Here is a 26,590-nt window from a genome sequence, read left to right as displayed (position 1 = left end):
AATAAAAAAGTTCACAAACCGCCCAATCATCATAGCTAACAACTTCCTCTAGATAGTGCTTCCAGTTGACGAAATCTGTAATTTGTTTCGCGGTTGGCAAAGCTTTTTCCAACATCAAGTAGGTGGAGTTCCATTGTATAGGCATGTCTGTACATAACTTCAAAGGTCAAACCGATGGGTCCTCTTGCTTACAATATTTGACGTACTCCTGCCATCTTTTATTGCTACCGCCGACAATAAATCCGATAGCCGCACGCACCCTCTCCATCTTTGAATGTATAGCATCTAACCTGCTTTAACTATCAAATTGATGATGTGGCAAGCACATCTCTGGTGAAAAAATTTGCCTTCACCACGTGGATCTAGTCTATTTTCAAACAAAGAGATTGTCGCGGTGTTAGCAGCTGCATTATCAAGCATTAGTGCTACAACTCTATCAGTTAATAAATATTCTTGCAAAACTTCAAGAATTTTAAAATAAATTGTTTTAGCACTATGTTTTTCATATAATGGTTTAAAACCCATCAATTTTTGTTGTAAACCCCAATTATGATCTAAGAAATGTACTATGACAGTTAAAAAATCGGTTTTTGATCTACAAGCCCATATGTCTGATGTAAATGCAATAGATATATTCCTAAAATTTTGAAATTCGTTTTTAAGTTTATTTATTATTTTGTTATAAAGTTTTAGTATATCTCTTCTACTTGTACTTCTACTAACAGGGGTATATGCTGGACAAAATGCAGTTTTAATCATGTGAATAAAATAAGGATTTTCAGATAAACAAATGGGAGAGTCCGTAGCAACTATGAATCTTGCTATTTCCTCTCGTGTAACATGTGCATTTTATTGTCATGTTGTGAGAGTTGAGGATTATGGATTAAAATTAAGTTGAGTTTGAATCTGTCTACCTGATCTGCTTGAAGATGTATCCGACAACTGCATTATTTGGGGGTACTTCTTCTCCACGTGTCATCGCATCGTCGAAGTCCCCTTCTCAGCACCAATAATGGTTCCACATAAATTACATATCCCACACAATTCTTCCCCCTCCCCATTTTTCTTTGGCCGTTTTAATTTGGTGAAGTGTCGTCATACATCGGACACAACCCTCTTTGACGGTTGGGGGGGTTAGGCTATGCCCATGCCTGTTGACTCGTAGCTCGCATATGTTTGGCTACACCTCGTCCCGACCAAATGTGGTTGTGGAATTGCAGCTGCTGCCTCTAGAGGAAATGGTGAAAATGGATTGAACCCTTCCATTTCTTCGGTGGATGGAATGTAAAACTCATTTGGGGAATCCATTATAAATTTATGATACAATAATAAATAATTAAAATAAAAAGAAATTAAATAATACTATGAATAAGAGATGATACTGAAAAATAGAAAAAAATTGAATAATATAAATAAATAATATGAATAAATTATAAATATAAATTGAATGAGAATTTGATTGGAGATTTGGAATAGAGAGATTGACAAAATGAGAGATTGGTTGATGTGGAAAAAATGAAAGATTTTAGGGTTATTTATAATATAGTTGTTCTGGGGGGAGGTTATAAAAAAATTATAACCGTTGGCTGGCATGTGACGGTTATAATAAAAATTGTTGCCAACGGTTAGTAGAAAAAGTTAAAAAAAAAAAATATTTTCTTTTTTATATAAATTTTATAAAATTTCATTTTAACCCTTGTAATTTATGTTTATTTCAAAATTTATAGGGGGTTTATGTAATTATATAGGGGACTAAACTTAAAAAATGCAAAAAAATTTGGGCCCAGGCCCTCCTCCTTAAGTATGGTCCCGTTTTGAGACCAAGCCTCCTAGGACCAATCCTAGGACCGGGTTTTTGGGTTGAGTTTTTGGACCCAGTCCCAAATGCCCACCTCTAGCTAAAACACGGTAGCTAAAAGTTTAAAATTTAACAAAATACCCCCAGCCACTGTGGGCGGTTGCCAGAATAATGCACGACCGGTAGGTTCTAGTCAGTGCATCAATCTGGCCGTTGGAGGCTAGAAACGGCTAGCAGGTTGTGGATCTGGCCATTTTTGCTAGATCCGTAGCTATTAACGGCCAGATTTGTGGCCGTTAACAATTGTGCATCTAGCCATTTTTGGCCAAATCCACAACCATTAATCTAGCCAAAAACGGCTAGATCTGGCCAATTGTGTGACGTTCCGGTAGTGGTGGCCAGTAGCCACCGCCAAAATCTATGGTGGTTAGGGTGTTATGTGAATAGTTTTCAGATCAATGGCATTATAGTCCAAAAATTTTATTACATAAGGGTAAATTGTATAAAAATTAAGATTAATTTTATGTAAAATGAGGGGCATTTCTACCAAAAAATAATTTATGAGGTTATAGAAGTCCTTTCACGCAATTCGGCTAATTGTTACTTGGTAAATATTTGAAAGCAATTGTGTCCAAAATGGTATTTAATTAAAGGCAAAAAAGGTATAAAATTCATATTACCCCGATAATCTTTTAATACCACCCCCTGAGGTGGTAATCTGATTACCCTCTATTTTACCAACAATAAACACTATTCATATTGAAAGATTACACAATATTTTATTACTTAGACAACCAAACAAAGGAATCTTGAAAATTAAAGAAAGATTACCGAAGTATTCTTATTAGACCCCGAACCAAATGCCACCCTAGAGTTTTATTTCATTGCCCTTCAAGTCCTAGTTAATATAATTTAACAATACTAACTTCAAAATGGTTGTGAATCCTCATTTTCTCATCTTTAATTTTGTTTTTAGCAAATAATTGGTCATCTGATTCATCTTTGAGGGAGTCAAAAAACTCTCAACTATTGAGTCTTTATATTGTGTTCCTCACACACACACCCCATAGTGGAACGTGAAGTTCAATATATAGACTACTAATAGATCAGTGGAGAACTTGATTCTGGAACATCCATAACTCTCCCACTTGCACTGAAGATTTTTCTTTTATTTCATAGAATTTCTCCCGGCGCAATGGCAGATGAAGAATTTGGTTAGCAAGGAAGAAATTTCTGGACTTAGCCTACTGCCATATGAGCCCAGAAATTTATATTTATTAAAACTTCGACACAACCTCCGGAGTGAGGCCTCTATGTACGTAGTTTGTGGGCGCATTGGAGCTCATATTTGTCGTGTTCAATTCAGAGGATCAGAGGGCCTTCTGTTTTCATCTTCATTGTTGGTCTGGTTTTATATATCTTTCCTTCAATTTGAGATTGCTGTTTTGAAATTACTACGACACTTATGTTTGTTTCATTTGATCATCTGAGGTTGACTGGTGGATGGTTGTTTTCCATTTTCTAGTTATTACAGTACACTTGACTTATTATCCATGGAGAAAGCATAGCTGGCTATGAAATGGACAATAGCACATAGAATGAAGCAAACAAAAGAGATCAACTGACAGAGATTTCCTTGACAATGAGTTAAAACACATACTTGAAGAACTATTGTTTCCAGACTGACTTTAATTATAGCACCAATTTATTAGTACATGGTTGAGAGAAGTGGAAGTGAAATTTTTGTTGGTTCTATTGGAAAGTGATGAAGAGGAGATATTAAGCAAAGGAGAAAGAAACGGCAGGCATGAAATATGTGCTCTTTTTTTAATTCATAAAACAGGGATAATATATACAAAACAGTCTACTGTTACACCTAATTCAGTGGATATTTTTACAAATTTGAATTTGAAATAAAACTTACAACTAAAGCATGTCTTAATCACAGCTGAACCCAGCCAAACATGTCACAAAAACACAATAATCCATCAAAAACAATAACTTCAACCACTACACCTGTAACAACAACTGGAACACTTGGCGCCAAAAAAAACAGTTTGAAACTTTAGCTGAATTTTTCTGCATTTCCAACAAATTATCACCATCTTCAACACTCCTGTTTGATAATCTTGCTGGAAGCACCAAGTTTGAGTCTTAAATTCTCAAACTTGGCATTGGATAAAGCCTTGGTCATGATGTCTGCCACTTAGTCTTCATCAATTTGTTTTCCTCCCAATTCCATACACTATTTTCATCTACTTTCACATCTCTAGTGATGTGAATTTTCTTAGTTTCTAGAACATAAACTCTGTAAGCCTTGGATTGAGCACTACAGCCAATGAAAATTCCTATCATGTCTTTGTCATCAAACATACTTCTCTTAACTACTGGGATAAGAGCATTGCATATACTCCTAAAAATTCTCAGATTCTCCACTACAAGCTTCACCCCATACCAAGCCTCATATGGAGTTTGATTAACCAAGGCCTTAGTAGGAAGTCTATTGAGTAAATAGACCCCGATGTTCACTGCCTCTGCCCAAAAAGACTTGGGCAATTTCTTCTCAACAACCATGCACCTAGTCATCTTCATAACAGTCATATTTTTTCCTCTCACTGACTCCATTTTGTTGTGGAGTATAGGCACTACTAAATTGGTGTCTAATTCCAGCCTGCTTGCAAATTGATTCAAGCTCATTTGAACTGTACTCACTCCCATTATCACTTCTCACTATTTTGATACTAAGGCCAATTTGGTTTTCAACTTGCAGTTTAAATCTTCCAAACACAGCTGCAACTTCACTCTCTTGTTTCAGAAAATAGACCCAGCACAGCCTGGACCAATCATCAATGAATAAGAAAAAGTACTTGCTCCCATTTAATGAAGGTGTATGCATAGGTCCACACACATTTGTGTGGATGAGTTGGAGTTTCTCAACAGCTCTCCAAGCTTGGTTTACAGGAAAAGGTTGCCTACTCAACTTGCCAAGTTGATAAGTTGCACACATAACCTTAGTTTCTTCAATCTCGAGCAGATTCTGGACAAGATTTTTTGTCTGAATTTCTCTAAGACCATGGTAGTGGAAATGGTCAAATCTCATGTGCCATAACTCAGACTCATTTACTTTAGCAGATAGGCTTTAGGTTATGGTTTTTTCATCCTAATAGGGAAGCTTTTTCCCATCATTCTAACCTTCACTAGTTCACTACCTTCACTGTCCAAAATTGTGCAGGACTGGTCTTGGAAATGCAAGACATAATTCTTTTATAGCATTTGTCCTACATTAAGCAAATTGTGACTTATTTCTGGCACATAAAAGACATTTGCATTCAGTTTAATACTTGACCTTGTTTGCACAGCAACATCTCCTTTCCCTTTGACATCCACAAACTCTCAATTCCCAACTCTAACTCTAGAGTGATATGCCCTGTCCAAGTTCAAAATCTTGCAAGTTTGCTGTCATGTGGTTGGTGCAGCCACTGTCTATCAACCAAGCATCATTACAAACTTGAGCTGCACAGCAAGATGCCACAAATAGTTGCTCAAATTCTGAATTTGGCTACTAATCTTCAATAATCTAGGCTTGCTGTGGTGGTTGGTTTGGCTTGTTTTTGCAAACTTTTTCAATCCAAATTGCTTATATGCTCTACATTGAAGGTTTGGTCTGAACCAGCACCTATTCTCAGAGTGACCCTTCTTCTTGCAGTGAGAACATAGTGGATACTCCTTCATTCCACCTAATTTGTTCCAATAATTACTGGTTTTCTCCTTCCCTTTCTTATCTTCAGCAAAGCTCTTGTTTCCTCCCTGAATAGCTTTGCCTTTAAAGCCTGCCACCATCACACCCTCACTTGAATCCTCTTGTCTCTACTACCTCCTTTGCTCTTTAGCTTGTAGAGCACTCACCAATTCTGTGAGTGTGATCTATGACAGATCTTTAGAGTCCTCAAGTGATGAAATCTTGGACTCAAAGCTCTCGAGTAGGCTCACCAATACTTTCTCCACAATTCTTTTGTCTGTCATTTCCTCACCCAACAATCTAATTTTATTCACCACATTCATCAACCTATCCACATACTCCTTTAATGATTAATGATTCTTGCATCTTCAGCATCTCAAACTCCCTCCTTAAATTCAATACATGCATATTCCTAGTCGTATCAATACCACCAGACTCCTCCTTGAGCTTGTCCCATGCTTCCTTGGCTATTTCATCCGCCATGATTCTTGTGAAACCAAGTTCAGTTACAACTGCATGAATGTGAGACAAAGTTCTAGGAGCTTTAGTAGCTTACTCCTCATGAAGCTTGATTTGGTTCAATGTGGGGTTTAGCCCCAATGTAGGTGGTTGCTTGTTCTCTTCAACATACTGCCACAAACCTTGTCCCCTTAGGAAAATCTTCATTTTGATAGCCCACATGTGATATTGTTCACCATTGAAGGCTGGAGGAGTAAAGGAAGCTGCGTGTTGTGCCATTGAATCATGTTATTTGGAGTTTGATAGGAAATTTTACCGTAACAAAGGTTGAGAAGTTGGATAGGAGAAGATGAGTGTATCAGGCCCTTTAAGATCAATAAGTGCTCTGATACCAATTGTTGGTTCTATTAGAGAGTGATGAAGAGGAGATATTAAGCAAAAGAGAAAGAGACTACAGGCATGAAATATGTGCTCTGGTTTTCATTAATAAAACAGGGATAATATATACAAAACAGTCCACTGTTACAGCTAATTCAGTAGATCTTTTTACAAATTTGATTTTGAAATAAAACTTAAAACTAAACCATGTCTTAACCCAACTAAACATGTCACAAAAACATCACAATAATCCATCAAAAACAGTAGCTTCAACCACTGCACCCATAACAGCAACTTGAACACTTGGCGCTAAAAAACAGTTTGAAACTTTAGCTGAATTTTTCTGCATTTCCAGCAAATTATCACCATCTTCAGCAATTTTCAATAGGTGTAAGCACAACCGCACTGCTTTGGCATCGATGGTGTAATATCCAAACAGGCTCCCACTCCGTTGTACAAAGTTTTGCAATCCAACTTGCAATTGTCTTCGCCTGAGCACATCCAAAGTTGGCGGCACTCTTTTGCTTCCGCCATGGCCACCGTCTCCTCACCTGCATAAAAATACCAATACATACCCAGCTATTAGCTACTGCAAATTGCAAAACAATACTTTTCAGATTAATGTAATATGCTTCTTAATTATTTTATGAGAAGAGTGCTTAAGACATTGATGGGTGTTAACCAACTGTAATAAACGAGATCCAACATGAGTGTATATCTGTTGGATTCACTTACAGGGATAACGATAATGGTAACGTTACCTTCAGTAACATAATTCTGATAATAGAGTAACTTGTTTTTTTTTTGAAAAGAAAATGAAGGAGGAGGCGCAAAAAACACACAGAACTGAGCTTTGCCATCTTTAGAATATGGGTGGTGTTCTAAACTATAGCTATTTGATTATATTTGCTAAAGGCCTTGGTATATATGTGTGTATATATATATATATATGTGTGTGTGTGTGTGTGTGTGTGTGTGTGTGTGTGTGTGTGTGTGTGTAATTTTAATAAATATATTCATATAGTTGGATCGAGATTTCATTAATCTTCAATTAATGAAATCTTTATATCATATAACTTTAGTTTCATATTAGGGAGAACGACATATTCTCACCCAAGGTTTGGCGATACGAGACTTTTCCATCCGATAAGTTTCAAAATGACACTTTCCCACCCTTTGTCAGGTTTTGTTAGTATTTTCTGTTAATATTTGACTAAAAAGACGAAAATACCCTTAAATGGTTTATTTTTTAATTAGTTTATTATAAATTGAAATTTAGTTAAGTCAAAGTCTTTACTCAATTATTTATTAGTTCAAATGTAAAGAAATATTTTTGTTTTTCCTTTGTTTATTTAATTAATTAGGAATATTGATTTTCTAGATTAATTAGTAAAAATGATAAGCATTATAAATTTAGTAGATTATTGAATAATAATGATGGGATATTGATGACATTATAGATAAATAAATAAATATTGAGGTCATTTAACTTTAACAATTGCATAGCATTACTCTAACTTTTTAGGTGGGGATTAACTATTTTTTCTTTTTTGACTTTTTAATATTCAACTTTTTGGCTAAATAAAAAATTTATAAAGTCAAATATTTAAGGGTATTTTCGTCTTTTTAATAAAATATTAACGGAAAACATAACAGGACCTAATGAAATGTGGGAAAGTGTCATTTTGAAACTTGAAGGGTGGAAAAGTGTCATTTCGCCAAACCTTGGGTGGGAAAATGTCGTTCTCCCTTCATATTATTAGTACGTAAATCAGAAAGTTTAGGCATAAACAGAAAGCAGATTTGTGTCATTAATGGGCAGTAGATTTCTTTAGATATAGCACATTAAATCATAACTGCTCCCTAAGCAAGTTTTTTTTTTTTTTTTTTTCCTTTGTATCCGAAGGTGTCCAGGCCAGCTTGCCCATACCTCAACTAACCCCACTAGGGTCCTAAAGTTAACGTCAATTAAGCTTCCAGTGGCTACCCTTATTAGTTGTTATGGGGATTCAAATTCAAGACCTCTTGAGTAATATACCCAATACCTCTTGAGTAATACACCCAAGAGTCTCAAGCAAACTGCCAAACTAACTAGAGGTAGTTTCCCTAACTAAGTTAATGTCAATAAAATCTTCATCAAATCCTTCCCAATAAATCTGGTTCAAATTTAGGCTTTTCTCTTAAAAAAAAAAATATATATATATATATATAAATTCTTTCTTAATTTGGTGAGGTATCAGTTATATAATTTGAAATATATAACTCAAGTTTAAATATTATACAGAACAACTTGAGATTACACTAGTACAACATTCATTACTTAATACAAATTATGGGCCACATAAGTCTGGTTTTGTAGGAATCATTCACTGGGAAGATTCATTTATTTAGATTACTGAGTGGATATTACGTTGATGATGATCATCAACAATCAACACTTGTAGGCACAAAAGCATTGCTTAGGGACGCCGGGCGCGGTATATAAATCACAAAGCCCCTTGCCATTGTAACTATTTTTACAGTCATCCCAGCAACGTTTGTCACCTTTGCAGTTCCAGACCTTGTTGCAGTCTTTTGCTTCTGCCATGGGAACCAATACTTCATCTGCAAAGTCATAATAAGTCATGATTAACGCACTATACTCTTTTGTTCTCTTCTTCATTAATTCTGGTTATGTTTTAATTCATATATATATATATATATTTGCTTCGTTTTAAAACCCACCCTGGCCCAGCCAGTTTAATCGGTCTATCCGAGATTCAAGGCCTTTCGCCGGGTTGGGTCACCCATTTCCACTGTTTCTTGCCTGAATAAGCAAACCTTAGAGAGGAAGGTGGCGATCGGCGAGCAGATGGCGGCGGGGCTATTGGGGGGTTTTGGAGAGGAAGAGTCGATGAGTTGAAACGTGGCGACGAAAGTGATTCTGGTGAGTGAAACAATCGGAAAAGGCAAAAGTCGCACGACCACAACAGCGAGTTGTTGCCGACAATTGGCAGGGCTAACAAGGGGGTGAGATAGGTTTTGGTCAGGAGGGTGAGAAGAGTGTTTTTGTGGTGATGGGGAGTGTTGCCGACGCTGGAAACAAGCCTATTTGGCCTAGGTTGTCGACGTCGGCAATGGGGTTTTTTGCCACAAAATAGTTCATTTTCAGCCATATCTTGAGTAGATTTGCTAGGCAATGGCTCAAAGGATGAGTAGGATTTGCATTTTGTGTGTCGCCATCACCAACCAGTCAACCGCCAATTTGCATTTGGGGTGCGTTTGATGGATTTCAAACCTGTAGGGACTGATGATAATTTTTTAGGGGCATGTTTGCTAGATTTCAAACCTGTAAGGACATATTAAATTTTTCAAGGGTGTGTTTGCTAGATTTCAAACCTCTAAACATGCTAACATCACTTTGCCAGGTTTCAGCCTTGGTCGGTTATTAGAACACTGGGTTTTAGTAATAGAAATATGATGCCTGAAAATTAGTTAGCCACCAATATGTTCTGACACCTTAATATGAATAAAACTTAAAGTTGAAAAACAGAAGAGATTGATCATGCAGTCATAAATTAAGTGTGTATATATATAGGAGAAATGAATAGAGATTTACCACAATTGAAGCTAATGAGGACAAGCAAGAAGATGATGGCAGAAAGTTTAGCCATATTTAGGATTAGTACTAATTGTGCTAATTGATTTGTATATGCTGGTTTATTGAGTGCCTTAATTTATAGGAGTAGAATAATATTCTTTTCTTTTTTTCTGGGCTGGAAATTGTAAGTCAATTCAAGTAAATGGTTTTTTATTTAGGAGTTATCTATCTGCTAACTGCTAAAGTGTTCTAGGTTGGAAATGTTGGATATCTTTAATCTTTAGCAACAGAAATTGAGAACACGCTATCCAATGGTTAGAAGATTATTATATTTTAATCAACATGAACTTGCACTTAAATTTCTTGCTTACTTGACTAGCTAGGTTATGGCAACTTTCCAGGTCCATAGCTTAAAACTTACGTTAAGGAAATGCATTAAAAATAACCACCATTGGGTGGCAATGGTGGTTGAGTGATCAATTAAGACTCTTGGGTGTATTATTTAAGTAATCTTGAGTTCAATTCACCTTAACTGCTAATAGGGTAGCCACTGGAGGTTTATCTAGTTGCTAACTTCAAGGTCTCGAAGGATTAATCGAGATACGCATAAGCTGACTTGGACACCTCCAGACAAAAAAAAAAAAAAAGATTCATCTGGTCGTTAACTTCAAGGCCCCAGATGCATGCAAGCTGGATGAACACTCCCAATCAACAAAAAAAAAAAAAATGCATTAGAAATAACCATAAGTGAAAAAGGAAATGGATTTAACTGTTAAATCCAGGGTTTTATGAGAATAGGGGTCTGTTTGGGGCGAGAATATGTTTAGAAATTGTCAAATCTAGAGATTGATAACAATTAAACCAAAAGGAATCAATATAAAGTAAAAGACCAAAGAATTGCAATATTGAATGATGGAAATGATTTTATATATTGATAAGTTTTTCTTATGAAGCAGTTGCAATAAATTGATGGAATATTTTTCCATTTCTTTTATGAATTCTCTCCTTGATTGTTTTATTCGATATTTTGAGCTTAAGGTTTGTTTTTGGTCTTCACGTTATGTGTCATTAGTTGACAACAATTTGCTTCTGTGGAAATTCATCAAAGATTATACTGAGAAAAAGAATTCAGGTTTCAATAAACCAAAGTTTGACATCGGTTCCTAATGAATTAGAGAATTAATTTCAGAATCATAAAGCTGTTCTTCTCTCACCAAAATCAAAGATTATATGACTTTTGGTGAAGTTATTAGCATCAGATTGAGTCAATCCATCAGAGCGTACTTTTCTTGTAATAGAGATATGTATGCATGGGATACTGTTCTTAACAACCGGTGCAAGTATCTCCTAATCCCATTTTAAAGAACATTTCGGTTTATAAAAGGTTGAGTACTTGTCCCTTAATTTGCTTGTTTTATACATTTTCAAAAGCTATTTTTTGGTTCCTGTTTGTCAAGAAAACCATCGCTATCTTTGCTTCGGCATCCTGATTATTGCATCTCAGCTGGTTATTTACAATAAGTTTACTGCTGCTGTGACTGGATTAAAGCTAACATGAAGTCTGGTGTTTTGGTATAGATTGCAAGTGTAGAGGTTCATGTTTATTCACATAATGGGTTGCGTGATGTATTCTAAGCCCTATATGTTCCTTGACCACACAGGCATGGATAATTAACTTTTAACCATAAGGTAATTAACATTCCAATCTAAGAAAAACATACTGTCAGCAGAGTTAACAATCATACTGCTTGAATCCAATCACAAAAGTTTAACATTATGAAAAGAGAAGAAATTATCACTGCTTGAACCATTCACAAAACAAACACAGAACGAAAAAAGCAATGTCAACAGAATTACTCATCATTTCCAGCTTTCTTGAAGAACCCGTCCCCGGTGCAACTTCCCTTGATTAAAAAAAAAAAAAAAAAAAAAAAAAAAAAAGTTACATATCAGGTAGCATTTCTTGATTTTGTTAGCTTGAGAATGCCAAAAATAAACAAATACACACCCTTTATCATTTCCTCTTTGGCTATTGTCTCAATTTGCTTATCAACAATCTGTTTATTATAAATTTGTAGAATCATTTTATCAATTATACTAAGATTAATAGAAGCGTTAAATTATGTCATGTATATTTTGTGCTAATGTTGTATTGTTGTAAAAAAACTATATTATTTAATATGTCTATTCAACTATATTATTTTCTATCATGTTAATAGATCCGATCTATTTGACATCTCTATTTATTGAAATCCAGTGATTCCTTGATTTGTCTTAAAAGGATTATATCTTCGATCAGTTTATCATATTTAAGTTTCAAAGATTATATTGTAGCGATCAAGTCGAGTTCGATTTATCAGATACTCGACTCGATTTCACCCCTAGTCCTTGCTTCCCTCTCTCATGAAAATTAAAATGATCTTTATGCTTTCTATAGTCTACCAAGTTTAACCTTTAGTTTTTTCTCAAAGAGTGCAGGGTTTAATGAAGTTAAAAATCTTTTTTGAGGGTGGTGAATCTTGTGAGGAGATAGGCTAACAGTCAACTCTCTGATTGTAATTTGTTGGATTTGTGAAGATCATATATACTTAGCTGCATATTACAAATTTTACAAAATGACTGAATTTAATGTTACAACACATCATATCATTAAGTTCCTTTTCAAAATTGAAGTAGGACGAAAGTTGTTTATTTAGCTAGATTAATATATATATAATTAAGTTGATGTTGATGAAGATTTGAGATGATTATCAACACTTGTAGGCACAAAAGCATTGTTTAGGAACGCCAGGTGCAGTATATAAATCACAGAGCCCCTTGCCATTGTAACGATTTTTACAATCGTCCCAGCAACGTTTATCGCCTTTACAGTTCCACACCTTGTTGCAGTCTTTTGCTTCTGCCACTGGCACCAATAGCTCATCTGCAAATTTAAAATCACCATTAAAGACTTGCTCAATGAATTGAAAAGGTCGATATGCTAAACACCTTATCATTAACAAAACATATTAGAAACAGAAGAAATCATTTTAAGTAGTGGAACTGAAAAGAGATAGTGACCAGAGTTATATATGTACCACCAGTGAAGACAATGAGAACAAGCAATAAGAAGCAAATAGCAGAAAGCTTAGCCATCTTTTGATAATACTGCTACAAATTTTATATGTTATGATCTCTTCTGTTATGTGGCTTTATATAGCAGTGGAAGAACCTTCCCATGATAAATCATGTTTTCTTCTGTTCTTAATTATGCAAAAGAAGAGAATGTATATGTCATGCTCTATGACGCAGAATTTTAGGCAGTCTTTCATAATGGCCATATTTAACTAATGACATTAATCAATTTTATATTTGGTTGGATACTTTGGAGTCAGTTTAGAAAATAAATTACTTCTCTATAGAAGAGTTGAGATTTGGAGATCTTTAATCTTTTAGAAAAGAGAACTTGTAGAATCCTATCCAATTGAGATAAGTTTACAATAGTTTATTAGACCTGCAAAGAGAAAACACAAACAATTTCTCAAGTTTGCCACTTTCTAATTTACCTGACTTCGGGTGACTTGGGTTATCTTTTTTCCAGGTAGCTTAAACCTTAAGGTACATAACAGAAACCAATTGAAAATAACCTATATAAAAAGATGGGTAATACTACGCTAATAAACCTTTCTCATTAACTTTTTCTCACAAACGCGACGTGTCAACTCACAATTGGTCAACTCACAATAAGTCATGCCTATCTAACAATGAATCATGCCTAACCAAATGTGAGTTGACACGTCGCATCTATGAGAAAAAGTTAGTGAGAAAGGTTTATCAACATGTCTTTATTATAAAAAGATTCTATCACCATGAGTATAGGATGTTAAATTACTCTATGAAAGCCAAGTCACAAAAGTGGCATAACCACTACAACTAAACATATTTTATTATGCCAAAAATGCATGGCAAGATTCAGACAGAGTGCCAGAGATTCATGTTTATCTCAATTGTCAGGGTACATCTGTAATATGGGAATGAAAGAACAAATCTTCTTTGTGAAAGTCTAATTTATTGGTGTCAAAAGAATACACGACTAACAACAATATAAAGCACTCACACAAGTGGGTTATCTTGGTGACAGGACTGCTCAGCAAGATCAAGTTCTTCTGCTTAGCACTCTCACTAAGTTGACGTTATCTTTGAGAATTAAACATCCCTTTTGGTTGAAAACATCAGAAAAGCTTTTTTCTTCTCCGCTTCTGAAAGCTTAGCGAGGAAACAAGATTTTCAGCTTAATGGATTGAAGACTCTTTGATCCCCTTATTTTGGTTATTTCAGTACCTAATATGTAATAGGCCCAGATGTATAGATTTGCATCACCTTAGTACACATTATATAATTTAGCAGATTGACATAAAAAATAGGAGACATCAAAATGGTAATTCCATATTGGCTTTATGCATTGTAAAATAGCATTATTCCATCTGAATCCCCCATCATAAAAAAAAAAAATGTATAAATACAAGCCGCTTTTGGGTTAAACAATCAATAAGTAGCAGGCGTCTCTGTTCCCCATATTGAAAATTAAGATTCCCTTGGCATACAAACTCATCCAAGAGTATAACTAACAAAAAGACTTAGAGAGACGTCTATGGAAGTGCACGGATTTTACCATCTCAAAGGATCTCTCTCACATCCAAGTTGCAGAAACCCTCTTCCATTTAGTCTTCTTAGATCTTAATCTTTTCCACAGCACCTTCATAAGAAAGCATAGATAAACGAGTGAGCTAATGGAAGAACAGAAAATAAGTATAAAAAACGAGTAAGCTTAGATTGTCTAAACAACTTTATCTCCCTGGAAGAAAGATCACCAAGTTGTAATATATTTGAACCTAAATTGATAGGAAAAAGACATCTACAAAGAAAATTATGTCTTCAGTGCTACATTGATTGACCAACAGACAAATTGTTATCTAAGATTATGACCATACAGTTAAATATTTGTTCACTATTTGTTTCAATACCTAAACTAATGGGAATCTACATCACTGATATCTTGACAATCTCCAATCAGAAAGCAGTATACAGATGTCTGTATTAATATCAGCAAAAATTTAAGCAAATGAAATATCTGTATCCTAAGTGGTTTAGAAGCAGTTTATTGTGTGGTAGAGAAGATACAGTTGAGTTGATTAAAAAATCAAAGCAGCAAAATTACCGTTTATATCTCTTCTTGGAACCACAAGGACAGAGGGCGTTTCTACTGATCTGCCCACTCTTAGCCAAATTGGACCTGGCAACATCTAGTGGTGTTGACCCCATCATCTTTTGAATCTACAAGAACACAATTTACAGTAAATAATATTTCCAATCTTCTGCTTTCAAAATATTCATAAAAATGAATCAAGAACCATTATTTTCATTTAAGCACAGATTATAGAAATTAGAAATCAAGTCAGACCAGAAAATGCCATCATACAAACCATGAACCACTTCATACCCACAAAAAAGGTAAAAGTAGTTGTATGACCATTGAACTAGGCAAAGTAAAAAAACCAACAATTGCACACAGCCAATTTTTGAACAGGTTCAGCTTCACCCAAGGATCATTACAACAAATCCAGGATTTGCTCCAGGTGTAAACATAAGGCATAGATAAGGATACAAAAAAAAATGGTCAAACAAAACATAATTTTAACAGAGACTCCTAATAATTAACAGAGTAAAGCATCTTTGGAATCATTTGAATCATCCATATCAGAAAATATTTCTCAAAAATATTATCAAAAAGCCAGTTTTACAAATATAAGAACCAAACTGAATTTCAAGCTATGATACCTCTGTCATGCTCTTGGGCATTGGCTTCCCTTCCTCCTTTAACTTCTCTATCTTCTTTTGTGCTTCTTTAGCCCAAGTGAAATTAGCAAGAGCATTCTCAACATCAGCTATTGTGCAATTACACTGCTTTGCAGCTTCTTGTTTTTGACTGCTTTGAATATTCTACAAACCAAGAAACCTAAACCCATAATCAGAACACTCAACCATATGCAAAAGTATATATGTACATGTCGCATTGTAAAAATACCAGAAAACTTAAAAACCAGGATTCGAATTCATTACTGATACCACAATGTGAAGTTTATAACATGGATACCCATAGCTCATGATATGCAATGCCAAACTTGGGAACACTGATTGTGAAAATTATAAAAAAAGAGAAGTCTAACATTCTGTAACACAAAATGTGGGCCTGGTATTTTGATGCAGTATGCCAACGGGTATACTATGAGGGAATGTGTTCGGATTTGGGCGCACAATATATTGCTAAATTAATTTCGATGAGCCAAATTAGTAAAAACTTGGGTTGTTATTCATTTGATACCTATTCAATAAAACTACTCAGTTCAATATCAAAGAAAGCTTGGTGTCTGTTAGCACTTCTTAACACAATTTGCATTTCTTCTTCATCATATTTGTAATAAATTCCATTTTAGTATTGACTCCCTAACTCCAAAATACACATTGACCGAGTATAATATGTATTTTAAGGTGAAATAAAAAAATATAAATAAAAAAAATTAACCAACCTCTCCTTTGGGATCAAAACCACCAAGATAACGAAGAATGGCTTCCTGTTTCTCAAAAGCATCAGCAAACGTGGCTTCACTGCTTCTACCCACTATGTAATTCTTAAAAGTACCCAACCTTCTTGCATTCTTTAAACCATCAACAAACTCTACAAATAAAATCAATAAACTTTCACTACAAAAGTTTCAAAAGATTCCTTTTTTGTTTTTTGTTTTTTTTTTTTTTTTTTTTTTTTTTTTTTTTTTTTTTTACGAGGAAGCCAGAGAGTGATGGGGACTTACGAAGGAGAGTGAAAGACTCAGAGGTGACATTGGGGTCTTCTGAGGATGATTTTTTCCCGGTGAAGACTCCTTTGATGGAGTCCATCCATGAGCTTTGAAGTGGCGCCGTGGTGAAGATTGAACGCTGCTGGAATAGAATTAGGTGACGGTTGAGATAAATGTTTCTCAGGATTCGTGAAGACTGCATTGTGAAGTTTTGGGTTTGGAGATGAAGAAGGTGGTGGGGTTCACTTTCTGTAGGGTTTTTTTGGGGGTTTCAGGTCAGAGTCTTCTTCAGTTAAGAAGAGATGGCTTGAAACGCAGCATTTTAAATTATTATTATAAATAAATTTGAAAAATATTGTCACACCGTCAGGATGGCCGAGTGGTCTAAGGCGCCAGACTCAAGTTCTGGTCTTCGAAAGAGGGCGTGGGTTCAAATCCCACTTCTGACAATCTTTCACCAACAAATAGTTGAAAATTGTTTTACTTTTACATAATGTGTTTTTGGGTTTTTTTTTTTTTTTCAATATTTGAAAATGGTTTTACCAAATTGTTAAATCCACAACCCAATCTCACAACCCCCAACGTGGCAACTTGTAGGGTATTTTTATTTTTCAGTAATGCTAAGTTCACAACCTAATCTCATAACATTCTCTCACAACCCCTGACGTGACAATTCGAAAATAGTTTTACGAATGTGTTTTTAGGTATTTTGATTTTTTAGTAATGCTAGATCTATAAATCAATCTCACAACCCCCGATGTGGTAACTTACAAGATATTTTTATTTTTTCAGTAATGTTAAGTTCACAACTCAATCTCACAACCCCAATGCAACAAGTCACAATTGGATCCAGCCTGTTTGCTATGAGTCTCACCTATCCTATAAGATGATCAATTACAAGTTGTCAGAGGGTTGTAAAATTGGGTTGTAGACCTAGCATTACTCTTTATTTTTTTAACTATCAAATGTGTGAAAAAGGTTTTACAATAAGTGTTTTAGGGTATTTAGCCTCAATTACTTACAAATGTTTGGAAATGGGTTTTGGGTAACTAGCCTCAATTACTTGCACAAATATTTGAAAATGGCTTTAAAGAGTGTTTTTGGGTATTCAGGCTTAACTAGTTACAATTTTTTGAACTAGTCAAATACTTTGGCTTCGTTTGGTTCACAATTGGGTGTTTTTGGGAAAAGTTTTCTGAAAAAAGTTGAATTGGGCGGGTATTACGATGTAGGATTTATAAATTAATAAAATACCCCCTATATTTGTTTATTTACAAAACACCCCCTATAATAAAATCTTAAAAGTTAACAAAAACACCCCCAACCCAATGTCAAATACGGACAGCCGGCCACCACCGCCGGAGGGTGGCCGGGTTCACCGTATTGGCGCATGACCGACTGGATCTTGCCGGTCGTGCACCGATATGGCCTTTGCCGGCCAGATCCACCGTGGATCTGGCCGACAAAGGCCAGATCTGGCCGTCAACGACGACCAACAAACGGTCGTTGTTGATGGTCAACGACAACCGTTTGTTGGTCGTCGTTATAAACCGTTATGGCCAAAGATCTGGCTGTCAACGGCCAGATCTTTGGCCTTAGATCTGGCCTTTTCCGGCCAGATCCACCGTGGATCTGACCGGAAAAGGCTAGATCGGCGTACTACCGGCCAGATTCAGCCGGTAGTGCGCCATCCTAACAGATTCCGGCCATTTTCCGGCAGTGGTGGCCGGAATCTGGTAAATATGAATTACTGGGGTGTTTTTGTAATTTTTAAAAAAATATTTAGGGGTATTTAATTAAATTATCAAATTTAAGGGGTTTAAAAAAAGTTGAATAATATTGGGAGTAGTATTCCCAAAAATCAAAGTTTTTGGGTATTTTACTGTTTAACTTTTTTGGGAATACTAAAAGTAGTATTCCCAATTGGCAACCAAACGGAGCCTTTCATTCTTAAAAGTTGTTTCTCTACTTGGAAATAGACACAAAAATATCTTCAGCTAATTCTTTTACAGTGCTTTAAATGAAGGCTAAAGAGCCAGGATTTAAGCACAAGGACTTGAGCAGGATATCGGCCGACCCAATTTCAACCAAGGTTTTAAAACCTGACCCGTGGGGTGACCTGGTCGGAGGGCGAGGTCCCGAGTTGGCCGGTTTAACCACCGAGTCTAACCATGACATCAGCATGTCAACATCAGCAGAAGAATTAAAATTCCAGATTAGAAAATACTGATACTCAATAAATTTTTGTAACTAGTTTATCCAAATCTGAAATAAACAACTAAATAAGCTATAAAATATAAAGCAAGCAACACATTCATTCCAAAATCCTATTACATTTCCATGTCAAGTCAAGGTTGAATTTGGACATTAGATGCAGTCATACAAAGGCAAAATTACTTGTATCATCAATGTCATTGTCGTCGTCATCCGCATCAGCATCTACAAGAAATTTCAAGCAAAAATAACATTATAAGTAAAAATTTGTTATTGTAAACTAAATTGACTAACTAAATTTAAAATTTGTTAGAAGTGTGCAAGCTGCAGTGTGCAAAATTGCAGTGCACAGCTTGCATTCTTCAAATTCAAATCAAACGTATCAAAACATTAACCCACTACAGTGCAATAAAAACAATGAAATCCAAATCAAACACAACACACAAAAATGCATTAACCAACTTCTTTACTATGAAGCCCATTCTCGCAGCAAACAGTCTCAAACCCTAAACACACTTCTTCAATATCAAGCCTCCATCTCTATCTACTCCAGTCCCTCCCTGCAAACCAAATTCATTGAAGCCCCTTTCTCATAGCAAACAATTTCAAACCCAAAAGGACCAAAACCCACTTCTTCAAAATCAACAGTTCAACCCTCCATCTCTATCTACTCCCATGCAACAAGCCAACAATCCAACAAGAACAATGATAATAATGTCAGTAAAAAGTAAAAAGAAAACTAAGCAAAAGAAACACAAACCTTGCCAGAGCTGTCGAAAATTGCAGATTGAAGAAGAAAAAGCTGCCACCGAAGCCTAAGATTGAAGATCAAAAGATGTCGAAGGCCCGAAGATTCGATATTGAAGAAGAAGCAGCCGAAGATTGAAGAAGCCGAAGCCACAATGATATGTTGATTTGTCGAATGAAATTGAAATGCGAATAGGGTTTAAATTTTTTTTTTTTTTTTTTTTTTGGGGTTTTAATTTTTAGGAATGAAGTTAACCCGGTTTTGTGCCAAAACTGGTTCGACCAGCGTTTCATCACAGAAAATCTGGTCCAACCGTGGTTCAAACTGGGTTAACTTCAATTAGCAGTTTTTTAATTGAATCAACCCGGCTTGGCCATCGGTTCCCGGTTCAATTGATTGAACCGATCGGACCAGCCCAGGTCGGGTTTTAGAACCTTGGGTTCAGCTATTGAAGTTTAAGGTTCTAGGCATTTAAGTTATCACTGAGGGTGCGTTTGGTTTGGGGTAAAATAGGATAAATCCTGTAATCTTTGTTTAATTTTCAAGATTCCGTCGTTTGGTTATCAAGTAATATAATATTACAGTAATATTTTATTGCAAATAGTAGTTACTATTGGTAATATTAGGAGTAATCAGATTACCTTCCCAGGGGGTGTTAATGTTAGATTACCAGGGTAATCAGAATTTTTACCCTACTTTGCTCTTAATATTTTATCATTCCGAACACATTTGCCCTTATATATCCTTTAAATTACAAGTATCCCACATTGAGTTAGGCTGACTTTTCTGCCCCCCAAATTCAATTTATTGAGACAAAAAAGCCCTTGATATTTGAAAAAACTACAATATACATATTAAAAGTTGGATTAAACACTAATCCACCATTGTTTTTCTTTTCCTCCACAACGAAAAGCAGCGGTGCTATTAGGGCTCTGTTTCTTTTCCAATCGACGTGAAGCACACCAGGTTGGTTCCTTTCACCGAACATTTGTGTTGCTGTTTATTAAATATATGCTGATGCATTGATTTTTGTTCGTCGTCAAGCAGTTCCAGTCCTGAAGTGCAGCAATTTTTTTGTCAATCTCCGTCACTTTAATCGAGTTAGGTGAGTTGTGTAATACTGTATTTTCTGTCATTCAATTCGCCATTTGCAGTAATCAAACAACTTCGACGAAAATGGTCCATTTTTTTTGTCCATTCATACACGGAACTGCTCCTAAATATATTGATCTTGTGTTTGAATGAAAAGGGGAATGTTGTTGGCATGATAATGTTGGTTTGGAGTGTCAGTGTTTGGGCATGGTTTGATGGTCTGTAGTTTTTAATATGATATGGTCGCTGTAGAGAATGGAGTATGCTGGTTTAAATTCTGGGTTATGATTCCCTGTTTTCTTTCAAATTGTGTTGTTTGAATTTGGGTTTTTTAAATTCTGGGTTATGCTTCCCTGTTTCGTTTCAAATTATGTTGTTTGAATTTGGGTTTGTTACGGCGATATGCATGTGTGATGCAGTGATTGTGTGGATGTTGTTTTTTTGTGATGTGCTATTTGAAATGGTTGGTTGTATCTTCCTAAACTGTGTGGGTTTTACGTTTTCTTGTTTGGGTTTAGCTGGTTGCCATTCCACAGTTTGTCTTGACTATCTAGTGTAGGGGTTGGTGCTAATGTACTTTGAATTGTGAAGTGAAATGGTATAGGTGTTTGTGAGTAATATTATGCTTGTTCGTACATGGAGTAGGTGAAACAATCATGGCTCGTTTACCCCTAAGGTAGAAGATGCGTTTGGTCACAATCTTACTTTTGCAACTGCACATGATGGAAAGCATGTTCGCCATGCTTCTAATTGTTGGGCTTGATATGCTGCATAGGAACAGGAATAATAGGGGTTTTATAACTTACACAGGTATATGCGGCCGAGCGAATTGGTAGGCACAATGCTAGGTCACTCAATTTATAGAACATGGTTTTCACTAGTGATACACAGTGTCTTGAGAACTGTAGAATGGATGTGAAATTGTTTGACAAGTTATGTCATTTACTAAAAAGTATTGGCGGGTTAGCATCAACTAGAAATACAACTGTATAAGAGATGGTGGCTAGTTTTCTTCACATAATTGCGCACCATGTAAAGAATAGAGTTCTTAAAAGACAAACAAAAAGATCTAGTGAGACAGTTTCACGAAATTTCCATAGAGTGCTGCAAGCTGTGTTGAGACTGCATAGACTTCTGCTGAAAAAACCAGATCCTATCTTGGAGAATTCAAATGATGACAGATGGAAATGGTTCAAGGTACACATTGTACCTATTCGGTTTTTGTTGTTCATATTTGTTTGCTTATGACATTATGCTGAAATTAATGTTTCCCTGTTTTTGCTATCCTGTTAGAATTGTTTGGGTGCTCTAGATGAAACATATATACGGGTTCATGTGGACTTAGTTGACAAACCCAGGTATCGCACCTGAAAGAATGAAATTGCAACGAATGTGCTTGGTGTTTGCACACCAGACATGCAATTTATTTATGTCCTTCCGGGGTGGAAAGGTTCAACTGTAGATGATAGGGTGCTCAGGGATGCCATCAATAGGAGACATGGGTTAAAGTTCCCCCAAGTAAATCCTTGATCAAATTATGTTTTCTACAACTATATACAATAATATAGTCAATGGTTTTTTTTATTCTAACATGTTTAATTTCATGATAGGGTTTTATTATTTATGTGATGCGGGATACACTAATAGGGAAGGGTTTCTGGCACCATATAGAGGGCAATGATATCATTTGAATGAGTGGAGGCAAGGTCGTCAACCAGTGACACCGCAAGAATATTTCAACATGAAATACTCTCAAGCAAGAAATTGTATTGAGAGGTGTCTTGGTATACTCAAGAAAAGATAGGGTATTTTGCGAGAAACATCCTTTTACCTGGTGAGAACCCAATGTCGCATTATTTCAGCATGCTGCCTATTACATAACTTCATTAGAAATGAACTGCCAACGGACCCAATCGAGAGTGAGGTCGGTGAAGTGTGCAATGTCGAGGACGAGGAGGAGGACAGTGGTAAAGTTATAAGGCATGTGGAGACAAGTGTCGCGTGGACTGCGTGGAGAGACAATTTAGCTCAAAAAAGGTTCAACAGTTGGATGTCTTCACGAAATTCGTAGTGTCATGTTATTAGGGTTTGTCTGTTGAATGTGTATGTCTGTGTTTATGTCTTCTATTGCAAACAATTTGATCGGTTTACTTTGTTTTTGTTGTGACTGTACTGTAAACACTTGTAGCACCTGGTTTTTCTCTTCTATTATGTTTTAGCTGTTGATGCTTTGTTGTATGTTAAATTGGAGTTGTTTAGTTATTATCTTTCATTTTGTGGCGTGCATATATTTTGTCAATGCAACAGCTTTTACAATTTCTCTATTATTTTGTTCCGTTTCTTATAGTATAAATCATTTACAATTTAGGGCTGCTTTGCTGTGTTTTTGTCTAATGTGCTGCTGAAGTTTCTTTACAGAATAGACAACTCAGATCCGAAAAACAAAAGTGGCGAAAAGAGTTTGAGTTTGGACGTACCAAACACCAACAGAAAAGGAAAAGGTCAAGCCAACAGTACCATGACCAAAAGACAGTGGACGAAGGATGAAGATGCTCAGCTAGTTGATTGTCTTGTAGTACTGAAGCAAAGCAATTAGTGGGGTGCAGATAATGGGACATTTAAAGTTGGGTTTCTGTCCTAACTGGAAAAAATGCTACAAGAGAGGCTTCTTGGACATGGCCTTAAGGCAATCCTCAGATTGATTCAAGGTATAAGTTACTGAAGCGCCAGTACCATGTGATCAATGAGATGATAGAAATGGCAGTGGATTCAATGTAATAGCCACTACTACTCAAAAGATTATAATGAAATACATATAAAATAACATAAAGAAATTGGGCCCAAAATTTTCTTTTATTAAACATATATACATATTCTTTACAAACATATACATTTTTACACAAAATGTATGACATATACAAAAGTCATCAAAAACAGAAGGGACAGTGTAACCACTTCTTCTCGAACGCCGACGTCCATCCGACAGTGTCCTCACCTAGGTCCTGCAAAACATAGGAAAACAACGGGGTGAGCACTAAAACAATGCTCAGTAAGTAAATCCTCTACTCATGCTAGCCCCGTAACTCTCTTTCTCTAATTCTTTCCTTACAACTCCTCGTTTAATTTCTCTTTGGGTGCGTCTTTCTTTTTCTCTTAGAACTCTTTTCTCATAACTCTTTCATAAATCACGACCCCATCTTACCGGGGGCACGGCCGGGACTCACTCCCACTCTACGTGACTTCTACTTATTCTAGCCGATCGAACTTGGTTATGCATGGATTCGGAACCCTTGGCCACGTGAGTGTATAATCTCTCTCTCGGGTACTCGGGTACTCGGGTATAGCCCTCATCCTCATGCACTCTCACGGGCTACACCACTTCTCTATCTTATACTCATGCCGCTCTCTCAATGCGGCGTACATGCAGGCATACTCTACCCATTACTCACGGGTTCCCCATCGCATAACCTACTCTATGCTCTTATCTCTCTCTTATTCTTCTTATGTTTGCTCATCTCTTTTTCAAGCTAGTACTCATACTCAAGCTACTACTCATACTCAAGCTACTACTCATAATATAGCTTAACTCTTAGCTTTTTCTCATCTCTGTTCTATCTATTTCTTTTCCTTCTCATTCTTACTCATTGGAATGTCACGACCTCATCTGACCGGAGGCACGGCTGGGCGCTACCACTCTACGTGACTTCTGCTCAATTCGCTACCGATCGGATTTAGTTATGCATGGATTCGGAACCTTTGGCCATATGAGTGTACAATCTCTCTCTCTCTGAATGTCACGGCCCCATCTAACCGGAGGCACGGCTGGAACCTCGTGTTCCACTCTGCGTGACGGTCACGGCCTCATCTAACCGGAGGCACGGCTGGAACCTCGTGTTCCACTCTGCGTGACTCTACTCGTCACTCACAGGTTCCCCATCGCACAACTTACTCTATTCTCCTCTTCAACTCTTGTGCACAAGATCTCTACCCTTTCTCTAGCTACTCATCACTAGCTACTCATCATAATGTAGCTTAACTCTTAGAGTAATTCTCTACTCTTTCTCAACTTTTCTCTTTGCTATCAGAGTATTCTCATTCTCTTTACTCTTAAGAGTTGCTATTCTCAACATTCTCTACTCTTTCTTACTCAAGCTATTGCTTATAATATAGCTTATACTCAAAATTTTCTACTCTTAAGCTAGTACTCATAAGGTAGCTCATACTCAACATTCTATATTCTCTCTCAAGCTACTTCTTAATGCACAACTAATGCATATGGATGGTTCATACTCATTAATGCACTTTTGAAATGCCAAATGCAAGATTTCCTCAAAACTGTCATTCTGCACAGGTCACACTAAAAAGACCATAACTTTCATTATACACCTCTGATTACTACGGTTCTGGTCTCGTTTCAAAGCTTAGAAACAGGGCTATAACTTCTATGTTTTGGTCTCAGCCCAGTTCAATCCGTAACATGCCCAAAAATCACTTAGAAAGTTACGGCAGTGACAGGGCAGATTTCACTTAGGCATTTCATCAAACAACTTATGTGCATATAAAAACTCTTCTCTAACTACAACTCTCCTTCTCTTTTTAACCATCCAGAATTGGAAGTAAATTCCCTTCTATGGGCATAAACCCTATCATAGAAAAACACTCCCAAAATACATACTCAATCTCCTCCAACTTCATCTCAAACTATTACTCATAAACACTTTCCATAAAGGAAATATCCAACAAACATAATATAAATACTCTTCTCAACTCAATTTCTCAACAAATAGACATACATCTCTACTCAATTTCTCAATAAGCATCATATATACATGCATAAATAACTCTCTACCTAAGAATTTCTTAAACTTTAGCTTTAGTTGGATTTACTTATCTCATACTTGAGTAGTCTCCACTAAAGCTCTCTACTCTTGTTGGATCATAACTTTCCCTTATTTCCTAAGCATAAACTTAGTAAGAACTTAACCCTTACTACATTGTGTACTTTTTTATTATGTGTGTTAGTACATTGTGTTAGCACTTAACCATATCCCACCGTGGATATCTTTTGCTATGTAATACCCTGCTTTTCGTTAAGGATTGTAAATGTTGTTAATTAAATGGTAATCACAATATAAAATAGTGTTGCGTATTGTCATATATGTTGTTGTTGTTATTATGATATCCAATTATCATGTGCTGCAATAGTTATCTTAAGTGCAAGGTATAACAGACTTACTGAATGTTTTGTACTTCCTGATTCTTTTTTACATGATTTTCAATTTGATTGTCATCTGTATTTTTTACACATGTTCAGGGGGAATGACATCTACACAAAGGTAGAGAGGGGAAAGTGTCGAGATTGGGTGCCATGGATAGTCACATGCCACGCGACCACTGTGCAGAGAGGACAAAGATGAAGGTTAGTAATTTGATTTCATAAATTCTTACATTGTTCGTGGAGGACTGATCAGTATTTGCTTAAGTCGGTTTGCACATATTATGCATTTTTAGGTGGAATGGAACCCGTACAGAGGGCCAAACCGACTAGTGCCGACCATGGCTGCCATGGTGATTCAGACGTTATAGGGACGGTCTGTAGGCAGAGCAAATTTGATGGTAAGGAATGTGGTTTCATATGTTTGTTCTTTAGGGAACATAACAACACTTCACAACATAATGAGGTCAATTTGCTATATAGGTGAGAAACCTCCACGACGGGCAAGCAACCGCATTGCCACCAATAGACAAC

General features: G+C 36.2%; 3 protein-coding genes and 1 non-coding gene across 5 annotated transcripts; 1 reads left to right on the top strand and 3 right to left on the bottom strand.

Moving 5' to 3' along the window:
* Positions 1 to 8,715: 8,715 nt before the first annotated feature.
* On the bottom strand, positions 8,716 to 10,045 carry LOC116143032 (putative defensin-like protein 184). The gene is made up of 2 exons (XM_031428446.1): positions 9,973 to 10,045; positions 8,716 to 8,978 (listed from the first exon to the last, which is right to left on the bottom strand). The coding sequence occupies exons 1-2, from the start codon at positions 10,025 to 10,027 to the stop codon at positions 8,806 to 8,808; spliced, it is 228 nt and encodes a 75-aa protein (XP_031284306.1). The 5' UTR covers positions 10,028 to 10,045; the 3' UTR covers positions 8,716 to 8,805.
* Positions 10,046 to 12,616: 2,571 nt separating this feature from the next.
* Positions 12,617 to 13,112, bottom strand: LOC116143031 (putative defensin-like protein 184). Of its 2 annotated transcripts, none has more exons than XM_031428445.1 (2): positions 13,032 to 13,112; positions 12,617 to 12,877 (listed from the first exon to the last, which is right to left on the bottom strand). In XM_031428445.1, the coding sequence occupies exons 1-2, from the start codon at positions 13,087 to 13,089 to the stop codon at positions 12,705 to 12,707; spliced, it is 231 nt and encodes a 76-aa protein (XP_031284305.1). In that variant the 5' UTR covers positions 13,090 to 13,112; the 3' UTR covers positions 12,617 to 12,704. The 2 variants fall into 2 exon arrangements, with proteins under 2 accessions (XP_031284305.1, XP_031284304.1); XM_031428444.1 differs by having other exon boundaries at positions 13,015 to 13,089.
* A 1,257-nt stretch (positions 13,113 to 14,369) lies between these two features.
* LOC116143056 (protein translocase subunit SecA) lies at positions 14,370 to 17,046 on the bottom strand. Its single transcript, XM_031428476.1, has 5 exons — positions 16,803 to 17,046; positions 16,521 to 16,669; positions 15,772 to 15,933; positions 15,152 to 15,267; positions 14,370 to 14,689 (listed from the first exon to the last, which is right to left on the bottom strand). Exons 1-5 carry the CDS (start codon positions 16,987 to 16,989, stop codon positions 14,671 to 14,673), a joined length of 633 nt encoding a protein of 210 aa, XP_031284336.1. The 5' UTR covers positions 16,990 to 17,046; the 3' UTR covers positions 14,370 to 14,670.
* Positions 17,047 to 17,152: 106 nt separating this feature from the next.
* TRNAL-CAA lies at positions 17,153 to 17,236 on the top strand. The gene has a single exon. It is a non-coding gene; the product is annotated as a tRNA-Leu (tRNA).
* Positions 17,237 to 26,590: the final 9,354 nt, after the last annotated feature.

Source organism: Pistacia vera, unplaced genomic scaffold (assembly GCF_008641045.1).
Source record: "Pistacia vera cultivar Batoury unplaced genomic scaffold, PisVer_v2 Contig425, whole genome shotgun sequence".
NCBI classification, from domain to species: Eukaryota; Viridiplantae; Streptophyta; class Magnoliopsida; order Sapindales; family Anacardiaceae; genus Pistacia; species Pistacia vera.
This window is presented reverse-complemented; position numbering and strand designations above follow the sequence as displayed.

Bases quoted from the DNA above. Each gene is read 5' to 3' on its own strand.
- LOC116143031 (XM_031428444.1), bottom strand. From the start codon at position 13,089: ATGGCTAAGCTTTCTGCTATTTGCTTCTTATTGCTTGTTCTCATTGTC. The intron at 12,878-13,014 runs GTCACTATCTCT...TTAAATTTGCAG, and splicing joins GTGGTACATATATAACTCTG to ATGAGCTATTGGTGCCAGTG.
- LOC116143056 (XM_031428476.1), bottom strand. From the start codon at position 16,989: ATGCAGTCTTCACGAATCCTGAGAAACATTTATCTCAACCGTCACCTA. The intron at 16,670-16,802 runs GTAAGTCCCCAT...TTTTATTTGTAG, and splicing joins TGAGTCTTTCACTCTCCTTC to AGTTTGTTGATGGTTTAAAG. The intron at 15,268-15,771 runs GTATCATAGCTT...GTGTTCTTGTAG, and splicing joins TGCCCAAGAGCATGACAGAG to ATTCAAAAGATGATGGGGTC.
- LOC116143032 (XM_031428446.1), bottom strand. From the start codon at position 10,027: ATGGCTAAACTTTCTGCCATCATCTTCTTGCTTGTCCTCATTAGCTTC. The intron at 8,979-9,972 runs GTAAATCTCTAT...ATGACTTTGCAG, and splicing joins CCTCATTAGCTTCAATTGTG to ATGAAGTATTGGTTCCCATG.